Source organism: Verruconis gallopava (assembly GCF_000836295.1).
Source record: "Verruconis gallopava strain CBS 43764 unplaced genomic scaffold supercont1.13, whole genome shotgun sequence".
NCBI lineage: Eukaryota > Fungi > Ascomycota > Dothideomycetes > Venturiales > Sympoventuriaceae > Verruconis > Verruconis gallopava.
In genome coordinates, this window is record NW_015622149.1 from 86,209 (window position 1) to 110,391 (window position 24,183).

At 51.9% G+C, this 24,183-nt stretch overlaps 10 protein-coding genes across 10 annotated transcripts; 3 read left to right on the top strand and 7 right to left on the bottom strand.

Annotated features, from left to right (window-relative positions):
• Positions 1 to 615: 615 nt before the first annotated feature.
• PV09_04510 (uncharacterized protein) lies at positions 616 to 1,672 on the bottom strand. Its single transcript, XM_016357869.1, has 2 exons — positions 918 to 1,672; positions 616 to 853 (listed from the first exon to the last, which is right to left on the bottom strand). The coding sequence occupies exons 1-2, from the start codon at positions 1,335 to 1,337 to the stop codon at positions 689 to 691; spliced, it is 585 nt and encodes a 194-aa protein (XP_016214071.1). The 5' UTR covers positions 1,338 to 1,672; the 3' UTR covers positions 616 to 688.
• Positions 1,673 to 2,040: 368 nt separating this feature from the next.
• PV09_04511 (uncharacterized protein) lies at positions 2,041 to 4,666 on the bottom strand. Its single transcript, XM_016357870.1, has 2 exons — positions 3,212 to 4,666; positions 2,041 to 3,155 (listed from the first exon to the last, which is right to left on the bottom strand). Exons 1-2 carry the CDS (start codon positions 4,640 to 4,642, stop codon positions 2,289 to 2,291), a joined length of 2,298 nt encoding a protein of 765 aa, XP_016214072.1. The 5' UTR covers positions 4,643 to 4,666; the 3' UTR covers positions 2,041 to 2,288.
• A 159-nt stretch (positions 4,667 to 4,825) lies between these two features.
• On the top strand, positions 4,826 to 6,371 carry PV09_04512 (uncharacterized protein). The gene has a single exon (XM_016357871.1). It carries the CDS (start codon positions 4,925 to 4,927, stop codon positions 6,134 to 6,136), a length of 1,212 nt encoding a protein of 403 aa, XP_016214073.1. The 5' UTR covers positions 4,826 to 4,924; the 3' UTR covers positions 6,137 to 6,371.
• Positions 6,372 to 7,067: 696 nt separating this feature from the next.
• On the top strand, positions 7,068 to 8,717 carry PV09_04513 (uncharacterized protein; the record flags this gene model as incomplete). Its single annotated transcript, XM_016357872.1, has 2 exons — positions 7,068 to 8,445; positions 8,549 to 8,717. The coding sequence occupies exons 1-2, from the start codon at positions 7,100 to 7,102 to the stop codon at positions 8,715 to 8,717; spliced, it is 1,515 nt and encodes a 504-aa protein (XP_016214074.1). The 5' UTR covers positions 7,068 to 7,099.
• A 60-nt stretch (positions 8,718 to 8,777) lies between these two features.
• PV09_04514 (uncharacterized protein) lies at positions 8,778 to 9,816 on the bottom strand. The gene is made up of 3 exons (XM_016357873.1): positions 9,294 to 9,816; positions 9,223 to 9,240; positions 8,778 to 9,111 (listed from the first exon to the last, which is right to left on the bottom strand). The coding sequence occupies exons 1-3, from the start codon at positions 9,705 to 9,707 to the stop codon at positions 8,875 to 8,877; spliced, it is 669 nt and encodes a 222-aa protein (XP_016214075.1). The 5' UTR covers positions 9,708 to 9,816; the 3' UTR covers positions 8,778 to 8,874.
• Positions 9,817 to 9,904: 88 nt separating this feature from the next.
• Positions 9,905 to 12,104, bottom strand: PV09_04515 (uncharacterized protein). The gene has a single exon (XM_016357874.1). It carries the CDS (start codon positions 11,970 to 11,972, stop codon positions 10,137 to 10,139), a length of 1,836 nt encoding a protein of 611 aa, XP_016214076.1. The 5' UTR covers positions 11,973 to 12,104; the 3' UTR covers positions 9,905 to 10,136.
• Positions 12,105 to 12,366: 262 nt separating this feature from the next.
• On the bottom strand, positions 12,367 to 14,063 carry PV09_04516 (3'(2'),5'-bisphosphate nucleotidase). Its single transcript, XM_016357875.1, has one exon. The coding sequence runs from the start codon at positions 13,996 to 13,998 to the stop codon at positions 12,781 to 12,783; it is 1,218 nt and encodes a 405-aa protein (XP_016214077.1). The 5' UTR covers positions 13,999 to 14,063; the 3' UTR covers positions 12,367 to 12,780.
• Positions 14,064 to 14,347: 284 nt separating this feature from the next.
• PV09_04517 (3-methyl-2-oxobutanoate hydroxymethyltransferase) lies at positions 14,348 to 15,889 on the bottom strand. The gene has a single exon (XM_016357876.1). The coding sequence runs from the start codon at positions 15,716 to 15,718 to the stop codon at positions 14,546 to 14,548; it is 1,173 nt and encodes a 390-aa protein (XP_016214078.1). The 5' UTR covers positions 15,719 to 15,889; the 3' UTR covers positions 14,348 to 14,545.
• Positions 15,890 to 20,142: 4,253 nt separating this feature from the next.
• On the top strand, positions 20,143 to 22,938 carry PV09_04518 (uncharacterized protein). Its single transcript, XM_016357877.1, has 7 exons — positions 20,143 to 20,862; positions 20,916 to 21,464; positions 21,519 to 21,611; positions 21,664 to 21,845; positions 21,902 to 22,066; positions 22,119 to 22,260; positions 22,311 to 22,938. Exons 1-7 carry the CDS (start codon positions 20,385 to 20,387, stop codon positions 22,706 to 22,708), a joined length of 2,007 nt encoding a protein of 668 aa, XP_016214079.1. The 5' UTR covers positions 20,143 to 20,384; the 3' UTR covers positions 22,709 to 22,938.
• A 149-nt stretch (positions 22,939 to 23,087) lies between these two features.
• Positions 23,088 to 24,082, bottom strand: PV09_04519 (uncharacterized protein; the record flags this gene model as incomplete). Its single annotated transcript, XM_016357878.1, has 3 exons — positions 23,088 to 23,281; positions 23,352 to 23,743; positions 23,802 to 24,082. The coding sequence occupies 3 exons, from the start codon at positions 24,080 to 24,082 to the stop codon at positions 23,088 to 23,090; spliced, it is 867 nt and encodes a 288-aa protein (XP_016214080.1).
• Positions 24,083 to 24,183: the final 101 nt, after the last annotated feature.

Here is a 24,183-nt window from a genome sequence, read left to right on the forward strand (position 1 = left end):
TCGACAGCGCAAGACGTGGAAAGGGCGAAGTCTCCGGGCTCTTGCTAAAGCGGTGGCGTCGGGGACGAAGTTGGAAGATGGGCAATAGAGAGGGACTCACGTGAGAGTCGGCAGGATGCCTTTCAATTGATGACAAAAGATTCTTAGACGGATCAGGCTTTTATATCAGAATGAACATGCATGGATTCTGGGTGGGACATCCATGCAGCCGGTCACGCGTTTACGAGGCACACAGTGTCGACGACGTTGGGATTAGCCAAGAAGAAAACAGTGGGTAGGGCCACGAAGAAGCAGCATCGTCTTCTCAGTCTTCAGTTTTCACACAAATCCACTATCACACAAGCGCGGATTGAGCCAAGTCCAGGTTCCTTGGTTTTTCTTCAGTTTCCCTGAGCCTTTGCCTGGCCACATGAGACCGCGTTACCTACCACGTTTCTCTGACGTTTGTTTATCTCATCACGGCGCTGCCAACTTTCTCTGGCCTAGCCAAAGAAAGAAAAGGGTGCTATTTTCTCTTTTTGAGTCGTGAATTCTAGACGGATACGTAGGCAGGGGTCAGCTGGCAAAGCGAAGGGTTGGGATTCTGGGAATTAAAGAGTTCGCGACTTGGCAGGGCTTCATTTAACCTTGTTCAAAAATATTCTTCTTTCATTCAATATCACATAGAGAAGGTAGCTTAGGCGCTAGCCTAGAGTTTTGTGTTCGTGTTCGGCACGTGGATTTCCCTCAGCATCTCGCCAGTGCCCGGAAGCGGGAATGGCACTGCCGGAAGCGTGACGGCGACGAACCTGGCCGGCTCGGTGTCAGACGCGTTGTGCCACTTGTGCATCGTTCCTCGCTGCACGATATGATCCTGTAGTGGCCGTGTTTTAGCGTAACACGTCCGACATTTCCTCGAGAAAGGGAAAACCACTTACGCCGGGCTTAAGTACGACTTTCTCGCCGCTGTCGAGCTCGTGGATGATCGTTCCAATCACGCAGATGCTGAAGTCGATGCTCAGCGTCCTGTGCATCCCGCTTACAGCTCCTGGCGGGAGATCCACCACTAGGAGGTTCGCTCCGTTCGGCGTCTCCGGCGTCTCGGGAACCACAATGTGCGTGCTCTTCTGGCTGTTCACTTGCCCCTCGCTCAGATACGCCTTCAGATCGGCGTCGTTCTCCATCTTGACCGGAACGGCGGCGATCGAGTACGAATGAGCCAAGCCCGGTCCTCCGGTGTTGACGTAGACCTGCGGCGGTGCCGAAGACACGTACACCGATTTCCCTTCTGCATTGTGTGTGGCTATATGCCGCCTGTTCGGTGGAAGATCGCATATCTTTTCGCTCCAGGAAGCCATGGTGACCGATTTTTAATTGACAAACGTTCGAAGTGTTGGCACAACGTCCGGCCTGTGGAATTCAAGTACCCGGAGTACCTTTTGTAGATCAACGGTCAAGCAAACGCAATTCACAATTTATACTGCAGTTCAGCTCAAAGCCCGGAGAGATACTCGATATCGCCGCACGTCGAAAGCTTATGCTCATTGGATGAAACGGCCATCCCCCCGCACTCTGGACCTCGGGGGCGCGTACGGGAAGATGGATTTCCAATCCTTGAAGCTCTGCTTCATCTCTTAGAAACCTATCGACTCGCTCACAGCTCGGTTGGGGCCCCCAGTTATGTTCGAGTGTGTGAGCATGCTTGCGGGAATCCGAATCCGAGGTGCATGACACCAAGGATTTGAACGGTATCCAGGCCCGGATAGGAAAGTGGATCATGCGCGTCTGCGATGACCGCATCTAAGCATATCATCTTCAGACCAGCAAGCTCTTGGAGCTAGAAACGTGTAGTCAAAAAGTATGAGATAAGCATGGAAAGCGCAGGGACATAGCATGTGCGATCATTAAGCTGACTAAGACGTGCATTGCATACTTCAATCACAGGCTGCAGGGCTTCAAGAGCACCTTTCGTCCTTGCGAACTTGTAGGAGCCTCCGACACAAGCGTGAGAGAGATGCTAAGTTCCATCGAGTCTTTCCTAACGATGTGTCCTGAAGCAAGTTTTAAAAATCGAAAATTTTTCAAAGCCTCGAAATCTAGCTGGTAAAAATTAGGGTGACAGATTAGGCGAAATAGGTTTCCCAGTTGAGTTTGACTATGCAAGTATGACGGGCATGAAATCTTGCGTGGAACAGAGTTGCCTGTACCCGCTCAATTCTTATACTGAGGCTGAGCTCTCCCGCATTAGCAAGCGAGACTACATAAAAGAGGTTGAGAGCTTCCTAGAAACTCCATAGGTTGGTGATGAATCAGTCACTGTCGCCGCCCATCAAATCCACCATCGAAACCTGCCCTAAAAATTCACCTTTTTCTCCTCTTAGCAAGGCATCGACATCTACCACTCCACCAGCAGTGATATACCTTGGGCTGATACCGGTATTCACTCTCTGCGCAAGCAGCGACTTGAGCTCCGCCTTCCATGCTGCCAATTCCTGCTTGCTGACCATTCTGTCCTCCCGCTCCCGCTTTTTCCGTTTGTTCCCTCGTCCCTGTCTCCCGCCACTGCCCATACGCTCGAACTCCTCACTGTCGTATTCGACACCAAGATCTTCAGCTGCTTGGGCGAACAGCTTATCCGTGGCGTTTGCCTTTTCCTTGGCAATGCCCACATCAGCGATTTTCTTTGCCAGCGTTGCACGTGGGCGCAAGCGCGCGACGATGCGCCGGTCAAGGTCTAGCGTTCTGATGGCACGCTTGTCCTTAGAATTGCTCTGCGCGTGGACCTTTGCGATCAGACGGCGCACGCCCTGGACTTCCTCGGGCCCACAGATTAGGATGCTGCTCCCTTTGTTCGAGGCGCGCGCCGTGCGACCGGAGCGGTGGATATACATATCTGCCGTGCGTGGAACATGGTAGTGTATAACAAGCTGGACGCCAGGGATATCAAGACCACGCGCCGCAACGTCCGTGGCGATAAGAATAGATGAGTCCGCTGCGGCGAATCGCTCTATGGCACGTAGACGGGCCTTTTGAGCCATGTTAGAATGCAGGGCTTGGGCGGGTTGATTGAGATTCTGAAGGAACGGTGTTATGCGACGGACTGCTGAGATGGAATTTGTGAAGACAAGGGTTCGAGTCCTCGGGTGAAGAAGCATAAGTGCGTATAGGTAGAGATCCTGTTCATTGGTGGTTTAGTCATGTGTGGAATCTAGTTCAGATTCGGCATATTTACCTTCTCAGTGCCAGCACATTCAACAAGACCTTCTCTCAGACCCGTCGCCATCTGCTGAACAGGGTTTACATCAATAAACTTGGGCCTTTCTTCCCTAAAGTTGAGCTTTTTCAGCAAGTATTCCATGCTTTCCTGCTTGTTCATCAAATCTCCAATGGGTCGACTTTTGCCTGTAAGCTTTTGCTGTAGCCCCTTGTGGAAGGTTGCGGAAAAAACAAGTGTTTGTCTTCGATTACTTCTTCCTTCTCCGTCGCTATCAGACTCTGTTTCTTGTTCATCCTCATCTTCCACAACACGATCGAGAGCATTTAAAATCTGCTCGACCTCTTTGAAGTGTCCTTCGCTGAGAAGACGATCTGCCTCATCCACAACAAGAAAGCGAATCTTCTTTAGCTTAGAGACCAGACCGATTGAACTCTCTATGACCTCCCACAGGCGGCCGGGTGTGCCTATAATGATATCTGCCGTCTGTAGCAATCGTTTTTGCTTTTGCACGGAAAGACCACCGGTGATGGTAGCTAGGCGAGGAGCTTCAAAAGTCTGTCCTGCACACAGGGCCGTGATATGTTTGCTCAGCTGATGCGCCAGCTCTCTTGTCGGTGCTAGGACTAACGCTGTGGGATGATCGGATTCGTCGGTAGCCTTGTCCTTCTCCGGCAGAACAGAGTCCAAGTAGTACTCTAGAATTGGTATCCCAAACGCAAGCGTTTTTCCGGATCCTGTCGCCGCCTTGCCAATTACGTCGTGTCCAGCCATTATTTCCGGTATGCATCTCTTTTGCACAAGTGTAGGTTGCGTGAAGCCCAACTTCGAGATTGCGGCGAGTGTATCAGGAGAAAGTTGTAGCGAGTGCCATGCGGAAACATCTACGCCTTCGGCATCAAGTTCTTCTTCTGCTAGGCCAACAAAGGAGGTGGCAGCAAGTTCCTCATCCTTCTGTACCAGCGCAGCCTCGTCGTGCGATTCGCCCTTCTCCATTTTGCTCTTTTGCATCATATCTTGATCATCTTCACTGCTCTCGGCTGCTGATATGTCACCGAAGCCGTTCCATTCAGTGTCCACGACATCTTCGATTTCTTTGCTGTTAGTTTTCTTTGCTGATCCCTCGTCCGCGAGACCATCTTCGTCACTATCCTGGTCCTTACGTGCATCGTCTTTGGTTTCAATCGCCTTAAACGATACGCGCCCAGTCTCTAAATCCTTCACCACCTCAACGTTTTCCACCTCTTCCAAACCAAAAAACCCTTCAAAGTCGTTCAACTGATCGGGCATCGCGACCTTTTTCCACTTCAACTCATCGAGGCGTACACCTCTAGCTTCTCTGCGCTGACCAAGCCCATTTGGCTTGCCGCCAGTTTTCCGCCGTTGCGGCTGCTTCTTGTGTACTCTTGACGGCACATTGAGCTTCCTTTTTTTCGCTTCGGGTGGCATCGTTTTCTCTCTAGCTTGACAAGTATATTGGATGTAATGGTAGAAATGAATCTCAACTTTTTTCCCTGAGTCGTCCGCGATTCGCAAAAACGGCAGTTTTACGCGCGGGTGATGTTCGGCACAACTTGCCACGATTCAGTCCTGCAAATCTCGGGCGACAATTATTCACACTTGGATTTCAATCTTGTCCTGCCGCAAAGAAATCGGAAAGAGCTTGGAGTTAAATTAAATCTTCTCTAATAATGTTAAGACGATAAATCGCAAGGGAGAACTTTTGTTATCATGGGAAAATCTTCGAAAGACAAGCGAGATGCTTACTATCGGCTTGCAAAAGAACAGGGCTGGCGTGCCCGTTCAGCATTCAAACTTCTACAACTGGATCAGGAGTTTGATCTCTTCAGCGGGGTATCACGCGTTGTTGATTTGTGCGCCGCGCCAGGTTCATGGTCCCAAGTGCTCTCCCGTGTGCTCATCAAGGGCGAGACCTTCGGGCGCGAGGCTTGGGAAGACGAGGTCGCGCGCAACAGACAAGAAGTATTCGGAATCAAAAGTCATCACGAGACTAAATCGAACTTCAAACGTGAACCACGAGAAAACGTGCGGATTGTAGCGATTGACCTGCAACCGATGAGTCCGCTGGAGGGAATCACAACTATTAAAGCCGACATCACGCACCCAAGTACTGTGCCACTTCTCCTCAAAGCTCTCGATCCAGAGACTTATGATCCTTCTGACAAAGAGGCCCAGAATCGCGTAGACCTTGTACTCTCTGACGGAGCCCCGGATGTAACAGGTCTGCATGATTTAGATATTTACGTTCAATCACAGCTTCTCTTCGCTGCACTGAACCTCGCACTTTGCGTACTGAAACCTGGTGGGAAATTTGTCGCAAAAATTTTCAGAGCGAAGGATGTGGACATACTGTATTATCAGTTGAGACTCATGTTTGATAAGGTGACCATAGCGAAGCCACGAAGCTCGAGGGCCAGCTCAATCGAAGCATTCGTGGTATGCGAAGGCTTTCATCCTCCGCAAGGTTTTCAGGCGAGTTTGGAAAACCCCTTAGGGCAGGGTTTGCCATTCAGGCACGAGGATGTCGCTGCAAAAAAGCAAAAGAAAAAGAAATCCCTCCCGACTAGTGTCCGTGAAGACGGCGTAACTGTTCTTGAAATGTCGTCAGAAGAAGAAGAATTTGATGAAGATGGGGGTGAAATCAACAATAGATGGATAGCTCCTTTTCTTGCATGTGGCGATCTCAGTGCTTTCGACTCGGATGCAACATACAGGCTCCCGAAAGATAGGATAGTGCTCGATCCAGTGCAGCCACCAACTGCGCCGCCATATAGGAGGGCACTAGAGCTGAGAAAACTAAGAGGTGGTGCATATGGGAAGACAAAACTAGGGAATACAGCTGCCACGCATATTCCATCTGCAAATATGGATGCTTCGATTAAGCAAGAGACAGAGAACATTGATGCTGAAGAAGTGTATTGAACACAAAAATAGAACCAAAGCCTCTACGCTTGGGCAGCCATTACTGACGGTTGAAGTCAAATGCCAGATTTCCGAAAGACACTAGAAGCACACTTTGAGTAAAAATTTGCCATTATGGTCCTTGCAGAGAACTTTATTACTGCGACAGCTGTAAGGATACTACGTCGAGATTTGTATATTGAAACGTTTGGATCTCGCCTCAAGCTAGACTAGAATCAAATCTGCGTTTACACCCAGTGTCTTGGTCTTCATCGTATATCGAGACCGGCAGGTGAGTTTTCTGATTGAAACGAATTGATATGTCAACTTCAAGTTACAAAATCATGTCACAAGTCGTCACAGCCTCATCAAGCACTAGCCTGACGATGTCGGTGAATGAAAATAGAAACACGAATTCAACGAAATTCTCTCGACAAGTAAACTTTCAAAAAATCAACAGAAAATACGGATCTAGAAGATTGTACTATCGTGGTCTTTAAGGAAGGCTGGGTGACTGCTCTTATGTCTCAGGCACCAGAACGTAGGGAAATACTTTTGTCACACGAGTCAGGAGCATCTGTCCAATGAAGCCTTCCAAGAAAACGGAACTTACCAATTATTTTCGTGAAACTACTGCGAGAGCCAGCACATTGACGCACGCGCCTCTCAAATACATGCAGACATTCACACCGGTCTCGCATTTGGGAGAAAGCTCCTCAGCCATTCAGCTGGGGCTGAACACAGAAACGAGCATACCGCCTCTCACGAGGCCCTACTTGAATACGAGGTCCCTCCCCTCTTCGTGGGACACGCTTTTCAGTCCGCATCTCACTGCTACCTCTCCGCAACTTCACACCGTCATTAAATACGCTAGAAGCTCCACGGGAGTATTGTGGAGGTTTTCTGTTATCCAGATCCGTCGGCGACTTCCCAGCTTGTTCCGAGTGTTTTTGAGGCAAATTACTTAGATGCAACACATTCAGTATGGGACAATCTCAGGCACTATCAGCATTCAAGAAGGATTTAGCGGCCGCTTTAAATAATGACGACGAACTATTCGCGCTTCCAGACGAACCATTTTACATCAAAGATCACGTGAAGCGATACAATCTTGACATAGAAACTACTCCTCTCGCGGTTACTTACCCAAAGACAACAGCACAAGTTTCAAGCATCGTCAAACTTGCCAAGGACAACAATCTCAAGGTTCAGGCAAAATGTGGTGGTCATTCATACGCCAACTTCTGTGATCCGAACGGCGGTATCATTGTGGACCTCAAGCACTTCCAGAAGTTTGAAATAGACGAGAATACCTGGAGATGTCGCGTTGGTGGTGGAACACTGCTTGGTGACCTTACGAAGCGCATGTTTGAGCCTCACAAGAGAGCCATGGCACACGGTACTTGCCCAACCGTAGGCATCGGTGGCCATGCAACTATTGGTGGACTCGGTCCCAGCTCCAGACTTTGGGGCGCCGCTCTGGACCATGTCGAGGAGGTCGAAATGGTCGTTGCCAATGGCGACGTGATCAGGGCAAACGAAAACGAGAATTCTGACATTTTCTGGGCCGTCAAAGGTGCGGGTGCCTCCTTTGGCGTCATCACCGAATTTGTTGTTCGGACCGAGCCAGCGCCAGGGAGATTGGTGCAATACTCCTATTCTTTCACCACCGGTTCGTGGAAAGACATGGCGAAGACTTTCAAGGCATGGCAGACTTATGTCAGCCAACCGGACTTGACTCGTTCATTTGCCTCAACTGCGACCATCACCGAATTAGGCCTTACCATCTCCGTAACGTACTTCGGCACAGATGAAGAATTCGACAAGATCAACTTCGCTAAAAACTTTCCCGGCAACCAGACACCGAAGACAATCGTTTTCGATGACTATTTGGGCGCGGTTGGACATTGGGCCGAGGATGTTGCACTAGAGATCATTAGCCCTTTGCCAGCACATTCATACACCAAGACTTTGACGTTCAATCATTGCAACCAGATTCCGGACTCTGTGATCGACAGGATGTTCAAGTATTTCGAGGAAGTGAGCAAGGGCACTCTGGTGTGGTTTGCCATTTTTGATCTCGCAGGTGGAAGAGTCAACGACATCCCTCAGGACGCTACCGCCTACGCGCACCGTGATGCTTTATTTTACCTTCAATCATATGCCGTCAACCCGTTTGGGCCAGTGTCTAATAAATCAAAACAGTTTCTCCAGGGCCTGAATAAGGTGATCAGGGATGGAATGGCGGAAGCTGGGGAGAACACGGACCTCGGGGCCTACGCTGGCTACGTCGATCTAGAGCTAGGGGCGGGAGCCCAGAAAGCCTACTGGTACGTGCGGACAAAGACCAATACTCCCCAGAAGCTTTGCAGTCATTACTAGACACATTAATTGTCTCATCATTTGATAGACACCAGCTGATGTAGTTCCTAGGCGAACCAACCTTCCAAGGCTTGAATCCATCAAGCTCAAGTGGGACCCAGAAGATGTCTTTCACAATCCGCAAAGCGTGCGTCCCGGAGGCAACGACGTGATCTCTACACCAAAGGTTGTTTACAAAAAAGCAGGATTTCTGGCGCGACTAAAGGGCTGCTTCCGATAGGCGTGTTCTTCTGGCCGCTCGTATTCTATACCGTTAAAAGAGCTTCAAGAAGTGAGATGATGATTTAATTCCACTGTATTATTATCAACGAAGTGATGGAACTAATCAATATATACATGAACGTAAAGAACCCAGATTTCCGGGAGATTGGGTGGTTTTATTTCAACAGCTTTCGAACGGATGTTTCCATCCAAAGCTTTGTGTATTCTTTGTGAGCAGAATCAAACCACCAAGGAAGCTGAGCGCCGTCCTTTCCTGAAGGGGTGGAATTGAAAAACACGCTCTTGAGGTGGAAAGTCGCGTCTTTCTCATCCTTGCTGACCTCAATGGAGAAGATTCCATCAGAAGGTCGCTTGTCTTGGATTGTTGGAGAGTCTCCACATCGTACCGTGACCTACAAACCGCGTCAATTTTCTTCAATCACAGTAGGCAATTGAGAAAACAAAATAAAATAAAATAAAATAAAATAAAATAAAATAAAATAAAAATATAATTCCGGTCTTACCTTCTCTGGCGACCTCTCCTGTTCTTTGTTAGCAAATTCCCCAAGAAACAGACGAGGGCGATGAAACTTACCACTACCTCAAAGTGATCGGCGATACGGGTTCCGACGGCGTAATCGCTGGTTGCCAGATCTTTCTTATCCCACAGGTGACTTTCCCGACCGTCAAGGGCGCGATACTTTCTCTCCAAGTATCGCCTCTGAATCTCGAATCCCGGGCCGGACCACACGCCCTGGCAAAATCGCCGCGTCAACGCTTCCTGATCGGTAGTTTGAAGCTGCGAAAGTGGAACCTTGCGGACGCAGTGATCGATGACGGCGGGTTTGTTCTGGTCCGGGTTCAATTTCGAGAACGCGGCGGAGGGAAACGAAGACGATGTAGTCGTGAAAGGCACAAATGTTGACCCGCGAGAGTAGTATAACCAGCCCAGAGTTGGCGTCGCGGTTGTAACCAGCAGTGTGCCAGCGGCTTTGGCGAGAAGCGGCATGTCGAGCGACTCTGAATGAATTTGAACAGCGTGATCACTGTGAGTCAGTGTAAATCACGTTTGATCTACAGTAGAGACGGTTTGGCGTAACCTCCAAGGTGGAGCTTCGGGTAAGGGTTCGCGGCTCGTGGTAATGACATGCCGATGCCGGTAAATAGGCCCTCGTGTCGAGGTCGCCATGAACCATGATTTAAAATAGACCATCTAGGGAAATCTAAAGCCGTACCACATGCCTTGATATACTGAGCAAAATCTTGAGACTTTAAATGATTATTAGTCAAGACCCATTTTTCGTCTAAAATAAAAGTTGCTTCATTGCCCGCATATTGCAAAGTTCGACTCCTAAGCCGAACGAGTTCCAGTGCGCCCGTTCTGAAATGATCCAATACTTCAGTCATATCATATAATAATCTAAAATGGGGTAGCAGCTCAGTAATCAAAACTTTCAAAAACAATCTTTCGTCCGTCTAGCCACTCCAACAGGTTCGCTCTCAAAGGATTGCCAGCGCAAAGGTACCACTGCGACATCGCCATTTCAGGTTGTTCTAAATCCTGTCTTGTCGGTCTCCTTCTTTCAATCTTGGCTCCAGACGAAAGGATCTCCTTCAATCTGTCCGCTGGGACTGTTGCTGCACCGGTGAAGAATACCGTTGCGTGCTTCGCGAGTTGCGGATGTTGCGCAAAAACATCAAGAACAAAGTCTATGTCTTCGAGTCTTATGATCCAGAAAAGCCGCAGCTTGTCTACATCAAGTTGGTTCATTTGACCAAGTAAGGGTGTGATGCCTACACCACCAGCGATGAAAGGCACCACTGCATCGCCGGTAGTATCGATCGCGAAGTCGCCGCCGAAGGTTTTTAGCGGAACCTCAAGCCCCGTCCTTGGATTTTGCCTCTTCAGATAACTTGTGACGGGACCATGCAGTCGTACCGTGATTTCGAACTCATTTTGTACTCCCTCGCCATCTGCAGGTACGTCTTTCGGCGGACTTGAAACGGTAAAAGTACGAATGTAGTCATCGTTTAAGCTCTGAGGGTCGTCGTTTCGCATGTGACTATATCCTTGATCTAGATCTTCAGAAAAATCCATAGCGACCCACTGACCGGGTTTGTAGGATGTCGGTTGTGTGATGGTGAACTTGTAACGCGAGATTGTTGGTGTGATGTCCTCTTTGTCAACAAGAATGGCCGCGTTTGAGCCTGTGGCATTAATCAGAGTTGACGAGAGGGCGTCTTCAGTCGCAAGCAAACGGACGTGAGGATTGTATGGGCTCATCTCATTGGGAATACCTCGGAAGGGAAGTCCTTCTTTGACAAATCGAGCCTCCGCAACCTTGATCTTCACTGCAAGATTTGTGTGTGGCAGAATATTAGCTGCGTCTTTTCCAATCAAAACTTCCGTCGTGCCTGTGAGATACAACACATTTCCTGTATCGAAGTCAGGAATCACGAGGCCCGCCTGCGGGGTCACGCGTAAATTTCCGAGGGTTTGATAGAGTCGATTCCCACTGTACTCGGGGTATATGATCTCGGTGCCAGAAGTCGAATTGGAGAGGATCCTGATAAAGCCTGCCGGGCCGCCGCGATGATTCGTGTCCATGTCCTTGCCCTCATCCGTGCTGGAGATAAAGAACAGGTCCGCTTTATTGATCAACTTGAGCGCTTCCGGTGGCAGCTGAGCTGAATCTGAAATCAACCTGGGCCGCACGGGTGCAGGACGAATCTCCTTCTTGTTGAGATACTTTGGGCAGTTTCCTAGGCTCTGCTCGATCCTGACACCCATCTGCAACTCTCCGATGCCCCTCAACTCATTTGTCGCAGCGTCATCACCGTCGGGATCCGCTTCTGAGACGGCTCCAGCAACCATTCTCCCCGCTAGCTTGACCCTTTTCCGCGCCATAAGATCGATAGCAAGCGCGGCCATGACTTTTCCCTCACCGTCGTACCGCACGACTTTCTCGTGTCTTTTCTCCTTTGGAACTAGGATCTCGACCACAGGGTCATACTGCGCGTCAATATCCGCGCGAACACCAACCATAGGACCACCTAGAGGCCGTGCGAATGACGGCTCTCCACCGAGCAAGGTTGTCCAAGGTCTTCCCTGCGCATCGAGAGTTCCAATGGCAAGGAGCGGTGCGGACTGAAGCATATATGCAGCTTGAGGATAGAGTCCATATACAGTTGGATTTTCGTCCTCGGGAACCCTTGCCAGACGGTGCATCTCCTTCTCACCTTTATGCCACTCCTCGCCCATGAAGATAGACATCTTGCTTTGCTTCGGTGATTTGAATTCCTCGCGTGACGAGCCAGTCTTCGAGCGTTTCGTAAACTCTATTCGAAATTAGCCGCGACGCGAACGTTTGTATAGAATCTTCCAAGCTGACACACGCAACCCTTTGCTCAGCTTGCATCCTCCAAGAGGTTCCAGTGACGTGCGTCAGCACCCATTTCAGAAGTTGGCAAGTAAGCACGCCGAAGAGACCCCGCAAGTGCGCCGTGTTTTCAAATCGAGGGCCCTTTGGAGATTACTCATCCAAGCTTGACCTCCATTGCCCGCCTCTTTGATGATCAGGCTCGGAATTGAGCATGGGCAATTAGTGATTCTTTCTGCACACAAGTCTTCTCGGCGCATATTTGGGTGGCATGTGACTAAGTTGAGCGGACACTTGCCATATGACGTGACGTCCAGACCAGGAATCTTGAGCCGAGTTGAATCATCCAGCTAAGCCCGGAACGAGCAAAGACGAATGCGGATTGTGGTTAACGAGAAAGGCCACATGCAATCCTCAACCCCAACGTGTCTTTTGCAAGCTGTCTGTGGACAAATATTCCGATGGTCTTGTGCGTGCGCTCCAAGAGTGTCAATGCTAAAATGTTAGGCCGGATGTCGCAAGGTGTACAGTACCCTGTTGAGAGTGGCCGTATGGTAAGAATCTTGGGAGAGTAGTGGCTAATCAGAAATAAGGAATAGAGGAAAAGACGAAAGTCTGGCACGCGCATGATATCTGTCGTCGATTTTGTTGTAGAAGTCAAGTTATGAGCTGACGCGAGCAACACACGCTGCTAGACGGGCTCTAGGATTTCGACACGCCCAGGACTTCTTGAACAACCTTCAGAAGCTTATCGTGCACGTTCTTATTCGCAGCAACAAAGCCCTTGTTCTCGCCCAGCGTCCTCCCAAGGCCGAAGTCATGCGCATTACCCTCAGAATCCGTCACTTTGCCTCCGGCCTCGGCAACGATCAACGTTCCGGCGGCGTGATCCCAGATCTTCTCCTGATATCCTTTTTTCGCCGGCAGCCGTAGGTATATGTCTCCTGCTCCTCTCGCGATGGAGGCGTATTTCGCCTGCGAGTCCATGCGTACAGACTCCTGCGCGATGCCGCAGCGCCTCGCGATCTCAGCCTGCTCTGTCTGGTTTGAGTGACCCGCCTCAACAGACTCGCAGAAAGCCGCCTGGGACAGATCCGTGAGCGGCTTCATCATGATCGGGTGTGCCTCTGCCAGGCCCGCCTTGGTGAGCGGCCGACTCGTCGCGCCCTGCCCCTGTACGGCAGATATTAGAACTCCCTTGCCCTCGTCGTCGGTCTGATCTTTTCCAATGCTGGCATCTATCCGCGCGTTGTCGTCGACTGGCAAGTTCGGGCAACCCAGAACGCCCACCTTCACTTTCCCGTCGACCATAAGCGCCAGACACACTGCGTACTGGCCGCCCCGCAGAAAGCCCTTTGTGCCGTCGATGGGATCGATGGCCCAGATCCGACCTTTCCTGCCCCCGGGGCTGTTTCCTTGATCAATGATGTCGAGCATCTTATCCACATTCTCGATCGAGCCTCCCAGACTCTTTTCCGCCTCGGCGTCGTCAAGTTTGGTCGCCTTGACATACTCCCATATCTGGTCCCTCAGCGCAGAGTTCTCGCGCAGATCCGAAGCTTCCTCCTCGGCCACGATCTCGTCCGAGGGAAAGTTGTGCTTCAACGCCGCGATGATCAATGCCTGCGCTCCGAAGTCGCCCACCGTCACAGGCGAGGCATCCGATTTTGAGACGGTGCCTTTGGCCGTGGTGTGGAACACGTTCTTGGTCAGAATCGCCGCTCTTTGAACAGCGAGGAGAGCAATGTCGAGCTCGTGAGCGTAGTTTGATGACATGGCCGAGAACGTGGAGGAGGATGCTCGGTTAGTTATGTGACGGGCCAGCTGGGTGAGCCGTGAAGAGATCGTGGGGATCAGTGAGGCCGCCAGGATGAAGACGGACAGTAGAATTATGGCACGAGGCTCCGACAGATTCTTCATACGTGCATCAACAGTGGATCCCGAAGCTGCTAGCCTGTGTTCTGTTGCCCATGTGAGAGCAATTGGGCAAAACTGTGCAGGCACAATGTCGTCATTCCGGTGTCGGAGAGTTGACATTGAACGCACAGAGATGAATTGCACGTGGGTGTGGTAGCGGTCACGGATCAATTTGCAAAGGCATCTATTTGAAGCAACTGATCATAGAAATGCAAATTTGAGGGAAGAGAATCTCCGTTCAGGACATTTTAGAAAGGCGCACGCGATTCTGATTGATCGCTCAGAATACCATGGCAGTGAGGACGTTCAGTTTGGCAGCTGGCAGAGGTAATTCTTCGAGCGTGCACAGTGCTTCGAAAGGACTCAACGTGATATTGTATTTTTATTTAAAATCTAGGCCCATGAAAATGCAGGTTAACATAAAAATAAGCCAAACTCCAGAAACGGCCGCGCAATTCTGTTGCTGCGGCATGCTTGAGCAAGTAGAAGGGTATAATCAAAAATAAGAGCGAATGCAAAAACACGATCATGCTAGGCAAATCTTGGTTTTTCAAACAGCAGCGGCGGCGGCGGCAGCAGCAGGTGTTGATTCAGGGACAGCGGTACCGCCAAGCCCCTCAAGGCCCTGCTCCTGTCCTCTTGTTCGGCTCCCATATCTCTCAGCGACCAGTTGCTCAAACTTCCTAACTTCGTCCGGCTTGACCTCGTATGTGTATTCCTTCGACGGGTATGTTCTCGCCTTGACCTCATTCTTATATTGCTCAATCGCGCGATGGGCCTCTCCCCAGACGTTGCCATACTTCTTCGCAAATTTTGGCATGTACCGCCCAGGCGGGAAGTTGCCAAGCATATCGACCTGCACAAGAACTTGGCCAGAGCAGCCGGCACCAGCGCCAATACCAATGGTTGGTATGCGTAGTTGAGCGGTGATAATGGAGGCGATCTCTGGAGGGATAGCTTCGAGAACGACACCCCAAGCGCCGGCTTCTTGGACGGCAAGGGCGTCCGTGAGGAGAGCGATGGCAGATGCGGCCGTCTTGCCCTGCACGCGGAAGCCACCAAGCGCATTTTGGCGTTGTGGAGTTAGCCCGACATGAGCTAGCACTGGAATACCAGCGTCGGTGATAGCCTTGATCGTTGGCGCCATTTCTTTGCCGCCTTCGAGTTTGACGGAATGGCTCCGGCCCTTTTTGATCATCTCGATACTGCTGCGGACAGCTTGCTCCGGGTTGACCTCGTAACTGCCCATGGGCAGATCGCCGATGATGAACGCGGTCTTGGTTGCGCGAGCAACAGCCCTTGAGGCAAAGATCATCTCTTCCATGGTCACTTCCGACGTGTCTTCAAGGCCCATGGAGACCATGGCGAGAGAGTCCCCGACCAGGATGAGGTCGATGCCTGCATGGTCAGCGACGTGGGCAGACGGAAAGTCGTATGCCGTCAGCATCGTGATGGGTTCCGACTTCTTGTACATATTCTGGATCGTCTGGAGCGTGACCTTCTTGCGAGGGTTGGCGGGCGGCGCGCCCATGGGGCTGTGAGACGAATGACGCAGTTGCTGATGCTGTGTGCCATTGTGGACGATGGGTGTGAGCTGAGGCCGTGTGGCGGTGGCAGCAGCAGCAGAGAGCTTGTGCACCACAGGCAGCGACGAGGTACTATAGCGACATGCAACTAACGTCTTGGAAGCACGCTCGACACTCTTCGTCAAGGCACGCGACATGTTGAGAGCAGCTGACGGGGCGACGGCGGCGTGGTGGTGGAGCCTTTGATCGATTTTGGGTGCTGTGTGCGGCCGAGACAATACGGATCAAGGATTGGAAGCGCCATTTCGAACCAGGGATGGGCTCTTTTATGGTGATGACTTGGGATCTTTTCTACCGCGTAAAATTGGTGTTGCAGTTGAGGATAGCGGCATAGCGCGACGCTTAAGCCGAGGATTTCAGTGGGCGCCGAATGCGGAATGGAGGCGCTCTTGCACCGCCGGGCCAGCGCAGGAGGGGTACATTGGCACTGCGCCGTGCGGGCACGTGACGCTGCGGAAGATTCGGCATTGGGACACGGTCTCGTCGTCGTTCAAGAAGTGGGCTGGCGTGGGACGAACAGGCTTTTGCTTCGGTGCAGAGCATGCGTGCTAGATGATGTAGTTCTCTAACGTTGTGCCCACGTCCAGAAGCAGGACGCGTGCCTGTGGAGAAAATAAGAGCGAAAGGGACGCCTAGTCACGGCGACGTTCGTGCCGATGCAAATTGAACACGTTGGAATACGACGCAAGACGGATGAGATGACGAGGTTTGGACTCTGATCTTTGAGCGTGAAAGCAGTGCAAGTGCGCGGCTCAAGCGACGACGACACCGACAGGCTGCTCGACGGCTGAGAACCGGTGGACAGCCACGGCGCATGGGAACCCAGCTGTCAGAGCCGTGGGATCTGTGAGAGATGCCGGCTTAGCACGGCACCGCAGGCGCACAGGAGCAGACGCAGCAGAGAGTACCAGAGCTCGTCGCCGCCATTCTCGCATGCGGTGACGCCTCGATTTGGCAAGGCTGAGCCCCGCAGCGATTGGCTTGCGGCTGGCGTCGCTTCGCATCTTCCGGACCAGTCCAGTGACGCCATGTTCACAGGCACGGAGGCAGCTGGCACGCAATCCGCGGCGGTCGTTGGAGCGTGGCGCCGGGTGGGGGAGCGCAGGCGCTGGAAACGGCGGGAAAACTGATCGCTATCCCCAACGCGTGACCCGTTGACTTGTAACTACCACGCTTCGTCTCTCGTCCGCTCTACAGCTTATGCCCTCCACTCCTCTCCCGCACGACATCGCACATCCCTCCGACCCCTTGACTTACACCACCCTGCCAGCATCCTTGCTCCTCATCCACGCTATCAGCACCGACTGCAATCGTCTCCCCACCCCTCAACGGCGTTATCGATTGTGAAAGCGCCAGCGGTTCAGACCAGTCGAAGGAAGTCGGTACGCACGATCCAGCCGTGTACGGCGAAAGCCCACCAGGCGAGCAATTGACACTGCCCATCCAGGACGAGAAAGTCGGGTGCCGGCTCCGCAGAACCTGCTCAGCCAAGCCTCCTTCCTCACTCGCCATCTCCACGTCTTGGAAGTCGGCAGCGTGACTGGGAACGCCCGCAAACAGAAGCGCATCGGCTGGCGCAAAGAGCTATCTTCGCACAACATCGTTGGTGGCACACTTCGAGAGCAAGCACGAAAACCACTCGAGCAGAGAAAAGGAAGCAGAGAGCAAGATGTCAAGCCCGAAACGCCGGATAGAAATGGATGTACGTGCTTGATGTCTTTGCAAATACCTGTCACGCACCGCAATGCCCTCCTCTCACGGCAAGCTCTGTGTTGGAGAGCTGTCAAACCAACGGCCGACGGCTTTGCGCCCGGAACGCTCGGCGCGACAGAGTTAATGAGACAAGAGCTTGCTGCGTTGGAAGTTCAGGACGTCTGATGATACCCAAATCGCTCCGAGAACACACGATGGCATGATGCAAGAGCTGACAATGTCGTTTGCTAGGTCATGAAGTACGTTCAAATGTTCTCTGCAGGACGTAGCAGAAAATACGTGTGACGGATTTTCGCTGCAAGCTCTCATCATGGAGAATCTGTTGATCAACTGTCACTACGAACAAACATCTGCCGACGACTGCTGTCACCAGTCTACGAGCCTGAGCTGACATTGTAACGCACAGGATGCTGATGAGCGACTACGAGGTGACATTAGTCAACGACAACAGTAAGATTGGCACGTTCTTGCTTTCAGCAATGGCTAATTGTTTTCGCAGTGTTTGTTTTCCGACGGTCATCCGTATCGATCTATGACTGACGGAGATGCAGGCAAGAGTTTTATGTGCGATTCAAGGGTCCTGCCGAAAGTACGTCTCGGACACCCAGCTTCGCAGCAAACGTGCCAAGTGAACTGCGAGTATGATGAACGAAACTGACGAGACGCCGCAGCACCCTTCGCAGGTGGCAATTGGAAGATTCATGTCGAGATTCCAGATCAATACCCGTACAAGTCCCCGAGCATTGGCTTCGTAAACCGCATTTTCCATCCCAATATCGATGAGCTGTACGTCTTGACACTCACGAAAATAAATCTTTACAAGAATAAGAAATATTGCGCGAAATGGTGGCTGAGCTTCTTTGTACAGGTCCGGATCTGTTTGTCTCGACGTCATCAATCAGACGTGGTCACCCATGTACGACATGATCAACATCTTTGAGGTCTTCCTCCCACAACTCCTGCGCTACCCGAACCCGACGGACCCGCTGAACGGAGAGGCCGCGGCATTAATGATGCGTGAGCCGAAAGCGTACGACGCAAAGGTCAAGGGCAAGTGCTCCCCTATACTCTCGACGAGAGTACCCATGTTATGGTTTGCTTTTTTTTTATTTATTATTAGTCTGACCACATGTGTGCAGAATACGTCCTTAAATATGCAACGAAGGAGCACGCAGATGAGGCGGGAGAGGACAGCGAGAGCGAGGATGCGATGTCCTCCGTCGGCTCGCTAAGTGATAACGAGGATGAAGATGCTGATGACGAAGTCGCGGGGAATATGGAGGAGGTGTGAAGACAAATGGTTCTGGCCGCACAACATGGCGTTTACTCTTGGCGCAATCACCACTTACACTTTTGGCCCAAGGGCGATCAAGTGGTATCTTGGGGGCATGATTTGAAACTTGGGATGGAGTTGATGGCCTGGCTCAAGACTACACTTCGGCTATCACCGATCAGACACAAGGGCTGTAGTATGTATTGTCTCATTCTTTCAATTGATTCTCAACCCATATTCCGCATTCGCAAATCGTCCATTCTTCCATGACAAGATCCGTTTAATCACGTCTAGTGTCGAGCGTTCCCTCTTTTGCCCCCCCCCCCCACAAACCTATCAGGACGCGATGGGAAACCTCTCGGGAGACGCTCGGAATGCGTTGTTCGTTTTCCAGACCCGACGTTGATGTAGAGCCGTCTCCGTGCGAACCCGGCATGGGATGTCCTCCATGGTGCCGCGTTCGAACCACGCCCTGTCCTTGCAAGAAAGCAGAATGGACAAGACGTCAGCACGCAACTCAAACAGTCGGTTACGAGCACGCTCTGCCCACGAGGGCGCTTGTGCATTTCAACTCTCGTTTGGAAAACTGGCGATGAGCGACTCAAAACGCCGCTCCTGCGCCGGACAAAGCAGCCAGCCAAGTCCCTTCTCTCTCATCATCTCTTCTCTTTTAACTTCCCCGCCTCCCCCCTTATTTTTTTTCCCCCCCTCGCTCGGGGGCCGGGCGCGGACGAGGATATATTGGAAAAGCGTGCTAATTTCTGCCACGTTCGGAGCGGGTGGTGTACACCTCAGTTGGCAACCTCGTCAGCCATGCTAGCCGGTGCTAAGCGTAAGCGTCCAAGCTGAGCAGTCACCATGTCGATGCGGGATCAGAGGCCGCCTCTCGCGCAAGGCTCAAAACGCATGTTCGAATCGAATCGAGTACAGAGACCGCCTGATCAGAAAGTTGGGGAGACGACTTTTTTGGTTCTTTCTATGCCCCGCTTCTTTTTCTTTTGTTTCTGGATTTGGTGTCTTACCGATGTTTGCAGAAAGGTGGGTTGTCCAGTTTTTATTTCTCTTTCCCTCTCTGGATTTTTTTTCTTTCTCTTATTCTCTCTCTCTCTCTCTCCCTCACTCTCTCTTTCTCTAAATATATATTTATAGAATATATCTGCCCTGGTTCTGACACACTGGTCGCAGAACGAAAAGGAATCTGCGGATAGGCGACGTTTATGCACCAGTCATGCAAGCACAAGAAACGGATCGACTATGACTCGCTCGCGCGTAATAACTGTGTACGATATTATATGCAACGCTCGACGCGACGCTCGCGGCGATCTCTGGTTAATGTTTTCCTGGCTGAGCGGGCGACAGGGACGTGTCCCGCGACAAGGAAGACGTCGACAGCGGAGCCTGATTGTGTGTGGAGCGGCCGGCCAGAGTCGAACGGGGCCTTTTCAAGCAGAGCGCGCCCAAAAGAGCCAGCGGGGCGGCGCTTTGACAGTGGGCAGACGTGCGTTTGTGCGGACGCCCACAGCGCGGAGCCCCGCGGGTAGTCGCAGTGGGCAACGTCGTCATCCCCCGGCCGCGGGTCCCGCCCACAGCGCGCCGCAGAAACAGCACGCACGCTGCCGGCCTCCTTGGTCCCGGGAAATGCGAACAACGGTTTGAGCCCTTGGGGTTCTTCGTTTTTTATTTCCCCTCAAAAGGGACGCATAGCACGCAGATCTTATTCCTTTTCTCCGGACGCACCCCTAGACGCTCGCGCGCGTTTAGGGCGCTCGCCGTTCTGTGAGGCTCTGTGGTGCACAGCTAGAACTAGACCTGCGTGCATGAAAAGCGTAGCCGAGCTTCCCCGGCTCGCGTTGGCATATCCTGCGCGTACACTATCCAGCCTGCAATTCATAAGAGCGGGCGACCCGCGTATCGTCCGCAATGTGGGGACTTCGCAGCTCAAGAAATCTCTTTTATCCTGTCATCCGTGTTCTTCTTGCCCCTCGAGTCTCGTTGCTTTCTGCCGCCGATCCGTCGGGCCCGTCATTTTTCTTCCCTTTCTTCTTTCTTCCAGCATGGTCGACAAAGTCGACATCGAGCAGGTTGGCGACACGCGCCATGTAGACGACATCGCTACGCAGACTCACGAGGATCCGCGGAGGGGGACGGGCGTTCACGCTGAGCACATCGATGCTTCCTACTGGTTCACGCCTCATTTCTTGGGCTCCTGCGCCGCCATTGTTTTTGTGGCCAACAGCTTGTTCTTTGGCTACGCCATTCCGGTCAACATTTTGAGCGTCATTGAACAGGATCTTGGTACGGCTTGACTGAAGCACTGACGTGTACGGAGTTTGCTGACGATCTCGCAGGGACGTCGACGGATATCTCTCTCGTTACTCTTATCAACACTTTATGTCAAGGCGTTGTCAATCTGCTTGTTGGATCGATTAGCGATATTGTCGGCCGCCGCTGGTTCTTGATCGGCGGCCAAATCTTTGGAGTCGTCGGCTCAGTCCTAGGAGGCTCTTCGAAGAACGTCCAGATGCTGGTCGGTGCATCCGTATTCACGGGCATTGGAGCGGCTTGCCAGCTGACGTACCCTTTGCTTGTCATGGAGATTGTGCCGAACAAGTACCGCGGCTGGGCCCAGGGTGCTATTACTATGGCCGTCCTTCCAAGTCTGGGGTTCGGACCGATTGTTGGTCGCGCCATCATAGAGAGCAGCAGCTGGCGTTGGACGTACTGGGTGGCTGCAATCATCAACGGGATCGGCCTTGCGCTGCTTTTTGTGTTCTATCACCCTCCAAACTTCTCAGAACTCCAACGTCGGAAATCGGCTTGGCAGCAAGCCAAAGAGATCGACTACTTCGGATTCGTCATTTACGCCGGCAGTGTCATATGTTTGTTGTTGGCGCTCAGTACGTATCGACACAACGTCATGGTCGACACATATCGCTAACTTCACGTTGTAGCATGGGGCGGGCAGCAAGATCCTTGGAGTTCTGCAAAAATTGTAGCCCTTCTTACTGTCGGCTGCGTCGTCCTTTTGGCCTTCTTCGCTTACGGTACGGATGAGTTGTGCCAAGCTTGACGGGTCTGACTAAAACGTCTTTCCAGAAACATTTATGCCTCTTGCTCAGCCGCTACTGCCAGTCTCTCTCTTCAAGATCCGAAATTATAGCATCGCTGTCGTCGTAGGAAGTATAGGCCAGATGACGTATTACGCATTCAACGTCCTGTGGCCTACGCAATCCACATTGCTCTATTCAACCAATGTGATCACCGTTGGTTGGCTTGGAGTAAGTGAAGTCCATAGCGATTGCCTTGCAAGGTGAGAAACTAAAGTCAATCGTAGTGTACGACAGGTGTTGCTCTTGCGGTCGGCGAAATCGCCATGGGTCCTTTGCTAAAACGCATCGGACACATCAAAATCCAGCTGCTTGTTGCTGTTGTTGGACTATGTGTTTTTGGTGGGCTGATGGCGGCAGCGAATGAGCATCGTGAAGGTCTTGCCATAGGAGTAAGCGAATCAAAGTTGAACTCTCGCGACATCGTCCACTTACAATTCGCAGTGCACAATCATGTCCGGCTTCTTCGTGGGCTGGATCGAACTCATCTGTATTGTTATGGCTGGTTTAGTTTGTCCTCCCGAAGAAATCGGTGTGGCGCAGACGTTCTTCAGCTCTACAAGAGCTGTCACGGGCACAGTTGCCAGTAGGTTCCATCTTCTCATCTTGGATGAAAGGAGCTAATCTCTTGCAAAGCTTCTGTGTACCTCGCAATATATGACGGGCGACTTGCCACCAACCTTCCCAAAAAAGTCCTGGAATTTGCGCTGAACGCAGGTTTGCCAAGCTCAAGCTCAACCGCACTTCTAAACTCCTTGGCGAACGACACCACGGCTGCATTCGAGCAGGTGCCAGGAATGAGCGCGAATATCTTGACCGCGATCGGCTCTGGACATAAGAGTGCCTATGCCGCCAGCCTCTCCACCGTTTATCTCAGCAGTCTCGCATTTGGAGGCTCGGCTCTCATTGCTTCATTCTTCGTCACCGACATAAACAAATATTTTACGTCTCATGTCAACAAGACGGTGGCTGGCAGATCAGGGCGCGAAGGTGAAAAGGGCAAGGAGCTTGATGAGCTCAAGAACGACATGTAACATTTGGAATCAAAAGCACTAGCTATGACATACGAAGCGCCGCACAGTAAGCATCTACACTAAGCAGGACTTGTGAAAAGATGTTGGAAGTTTTTTGACACGTAAAAGAAGAGATGCAACAGGTTTGGCCTCAAAGGATCTCAGGTATATCGTAGCACGCGATAGGCACCCCAGATAGTATTCGTGCCTGTAAAACTGCTAACCACTTCTATATATATTATGATATCCACATACCAATTTGTGCCCTCTGTGTGTAGAAGATCGATCTTGATGCCAAGGTCATTCAGCCTCCAAAATTTGCTGCCATTTTGATAAACCAGTACTGAAGACAAGGTCGGGGCTTTGGCCCAGAGAATGGAAACAAAGGCCCCTCGTGCATCTACCGATAGCATGCCACTACTCGGACCTCTATGCTCTCTCGGGGCTCCTCTGGTCCGTCCGCGCCATTGAGGTTGTCGACACCGGTGTGCGGCGTGAACTCGGCTTGGCCAGGAAGGACTTTTGAATCGTAGATCTTCAGAATGTACGCCTCATCCGCCATCTGTCGCTTTATGTAGTACCACTTCTGAGCGTCTACAGGAATCACGCGTAAGCATCGTCATCATCGTCATCCGGCTGGCACGAGACAGACACGGCTACGTACCGTCGTGGTGTACAACAACTCTGGTTCCGAACATGCCCATGTGGACTCCGGTCGACTTCGCCGGCAGCGTCGATCCGTCGCACACGGCCAACGGCTTGCAGGTCACCGGGCCCTTCAGCGGACGCCACACGTTGAGCTGCTGCACCCTCGCGAACTTCTCGAAGACGTCGTCACCCGCCGCCCCCTTGCACATCCGGCGCGAATTGGCAGCGTCCTGGTCGACGTGCGCGCCCGAGGCGACGGGGCGTATCGTCGTGCCGAACTGCAGGCCCTTGATGGCCTTTTCCTGAAAGTGGTTGGTCCCGTACGGCGTGTTCACGTCCGGGTTGGCCGACCGGGTGACGGAGTTCCAGACGAAGACCTCGTCGGCGCCCAACTTCTCCTTCACCATCCTGCTCCCGAGTCAGCTTCAGGGCGAACGCGCCACAGGCCATCGTGTCTGCCGCTTACTCGGCCGTCTCCTCGAGGTACGCCGCGTTCCATTCCGCCTGGGATGCGAGGGAGCCCAGCGTCGCGCTGCGGTTCCTGAGCACGGCGAAGCCTCGCGTCTCGAGCTGTTCCATCAGCGACTTGGCCTTCGCGGGGTCCTCCAGCTCAGGCTTCAAGTCGATGAGTCGCACATCGTGCGCTTCCTGCGGCCACGTCGGCCCAACATCTGGCTCCATGTATCGGGACGCGTCGTGGCCCAGCCTCTCGGGCGGGACTGCAAATCGCATCACACAGGCCGTCATCCTCACGATCTACCAGCCAAAATTCTTTTCGAAGATCGAACGCGGAAAAGCAGAGACGAACGCCTCCGTTCGCCGATCGGGCCTTATATTTCTAGATCTTC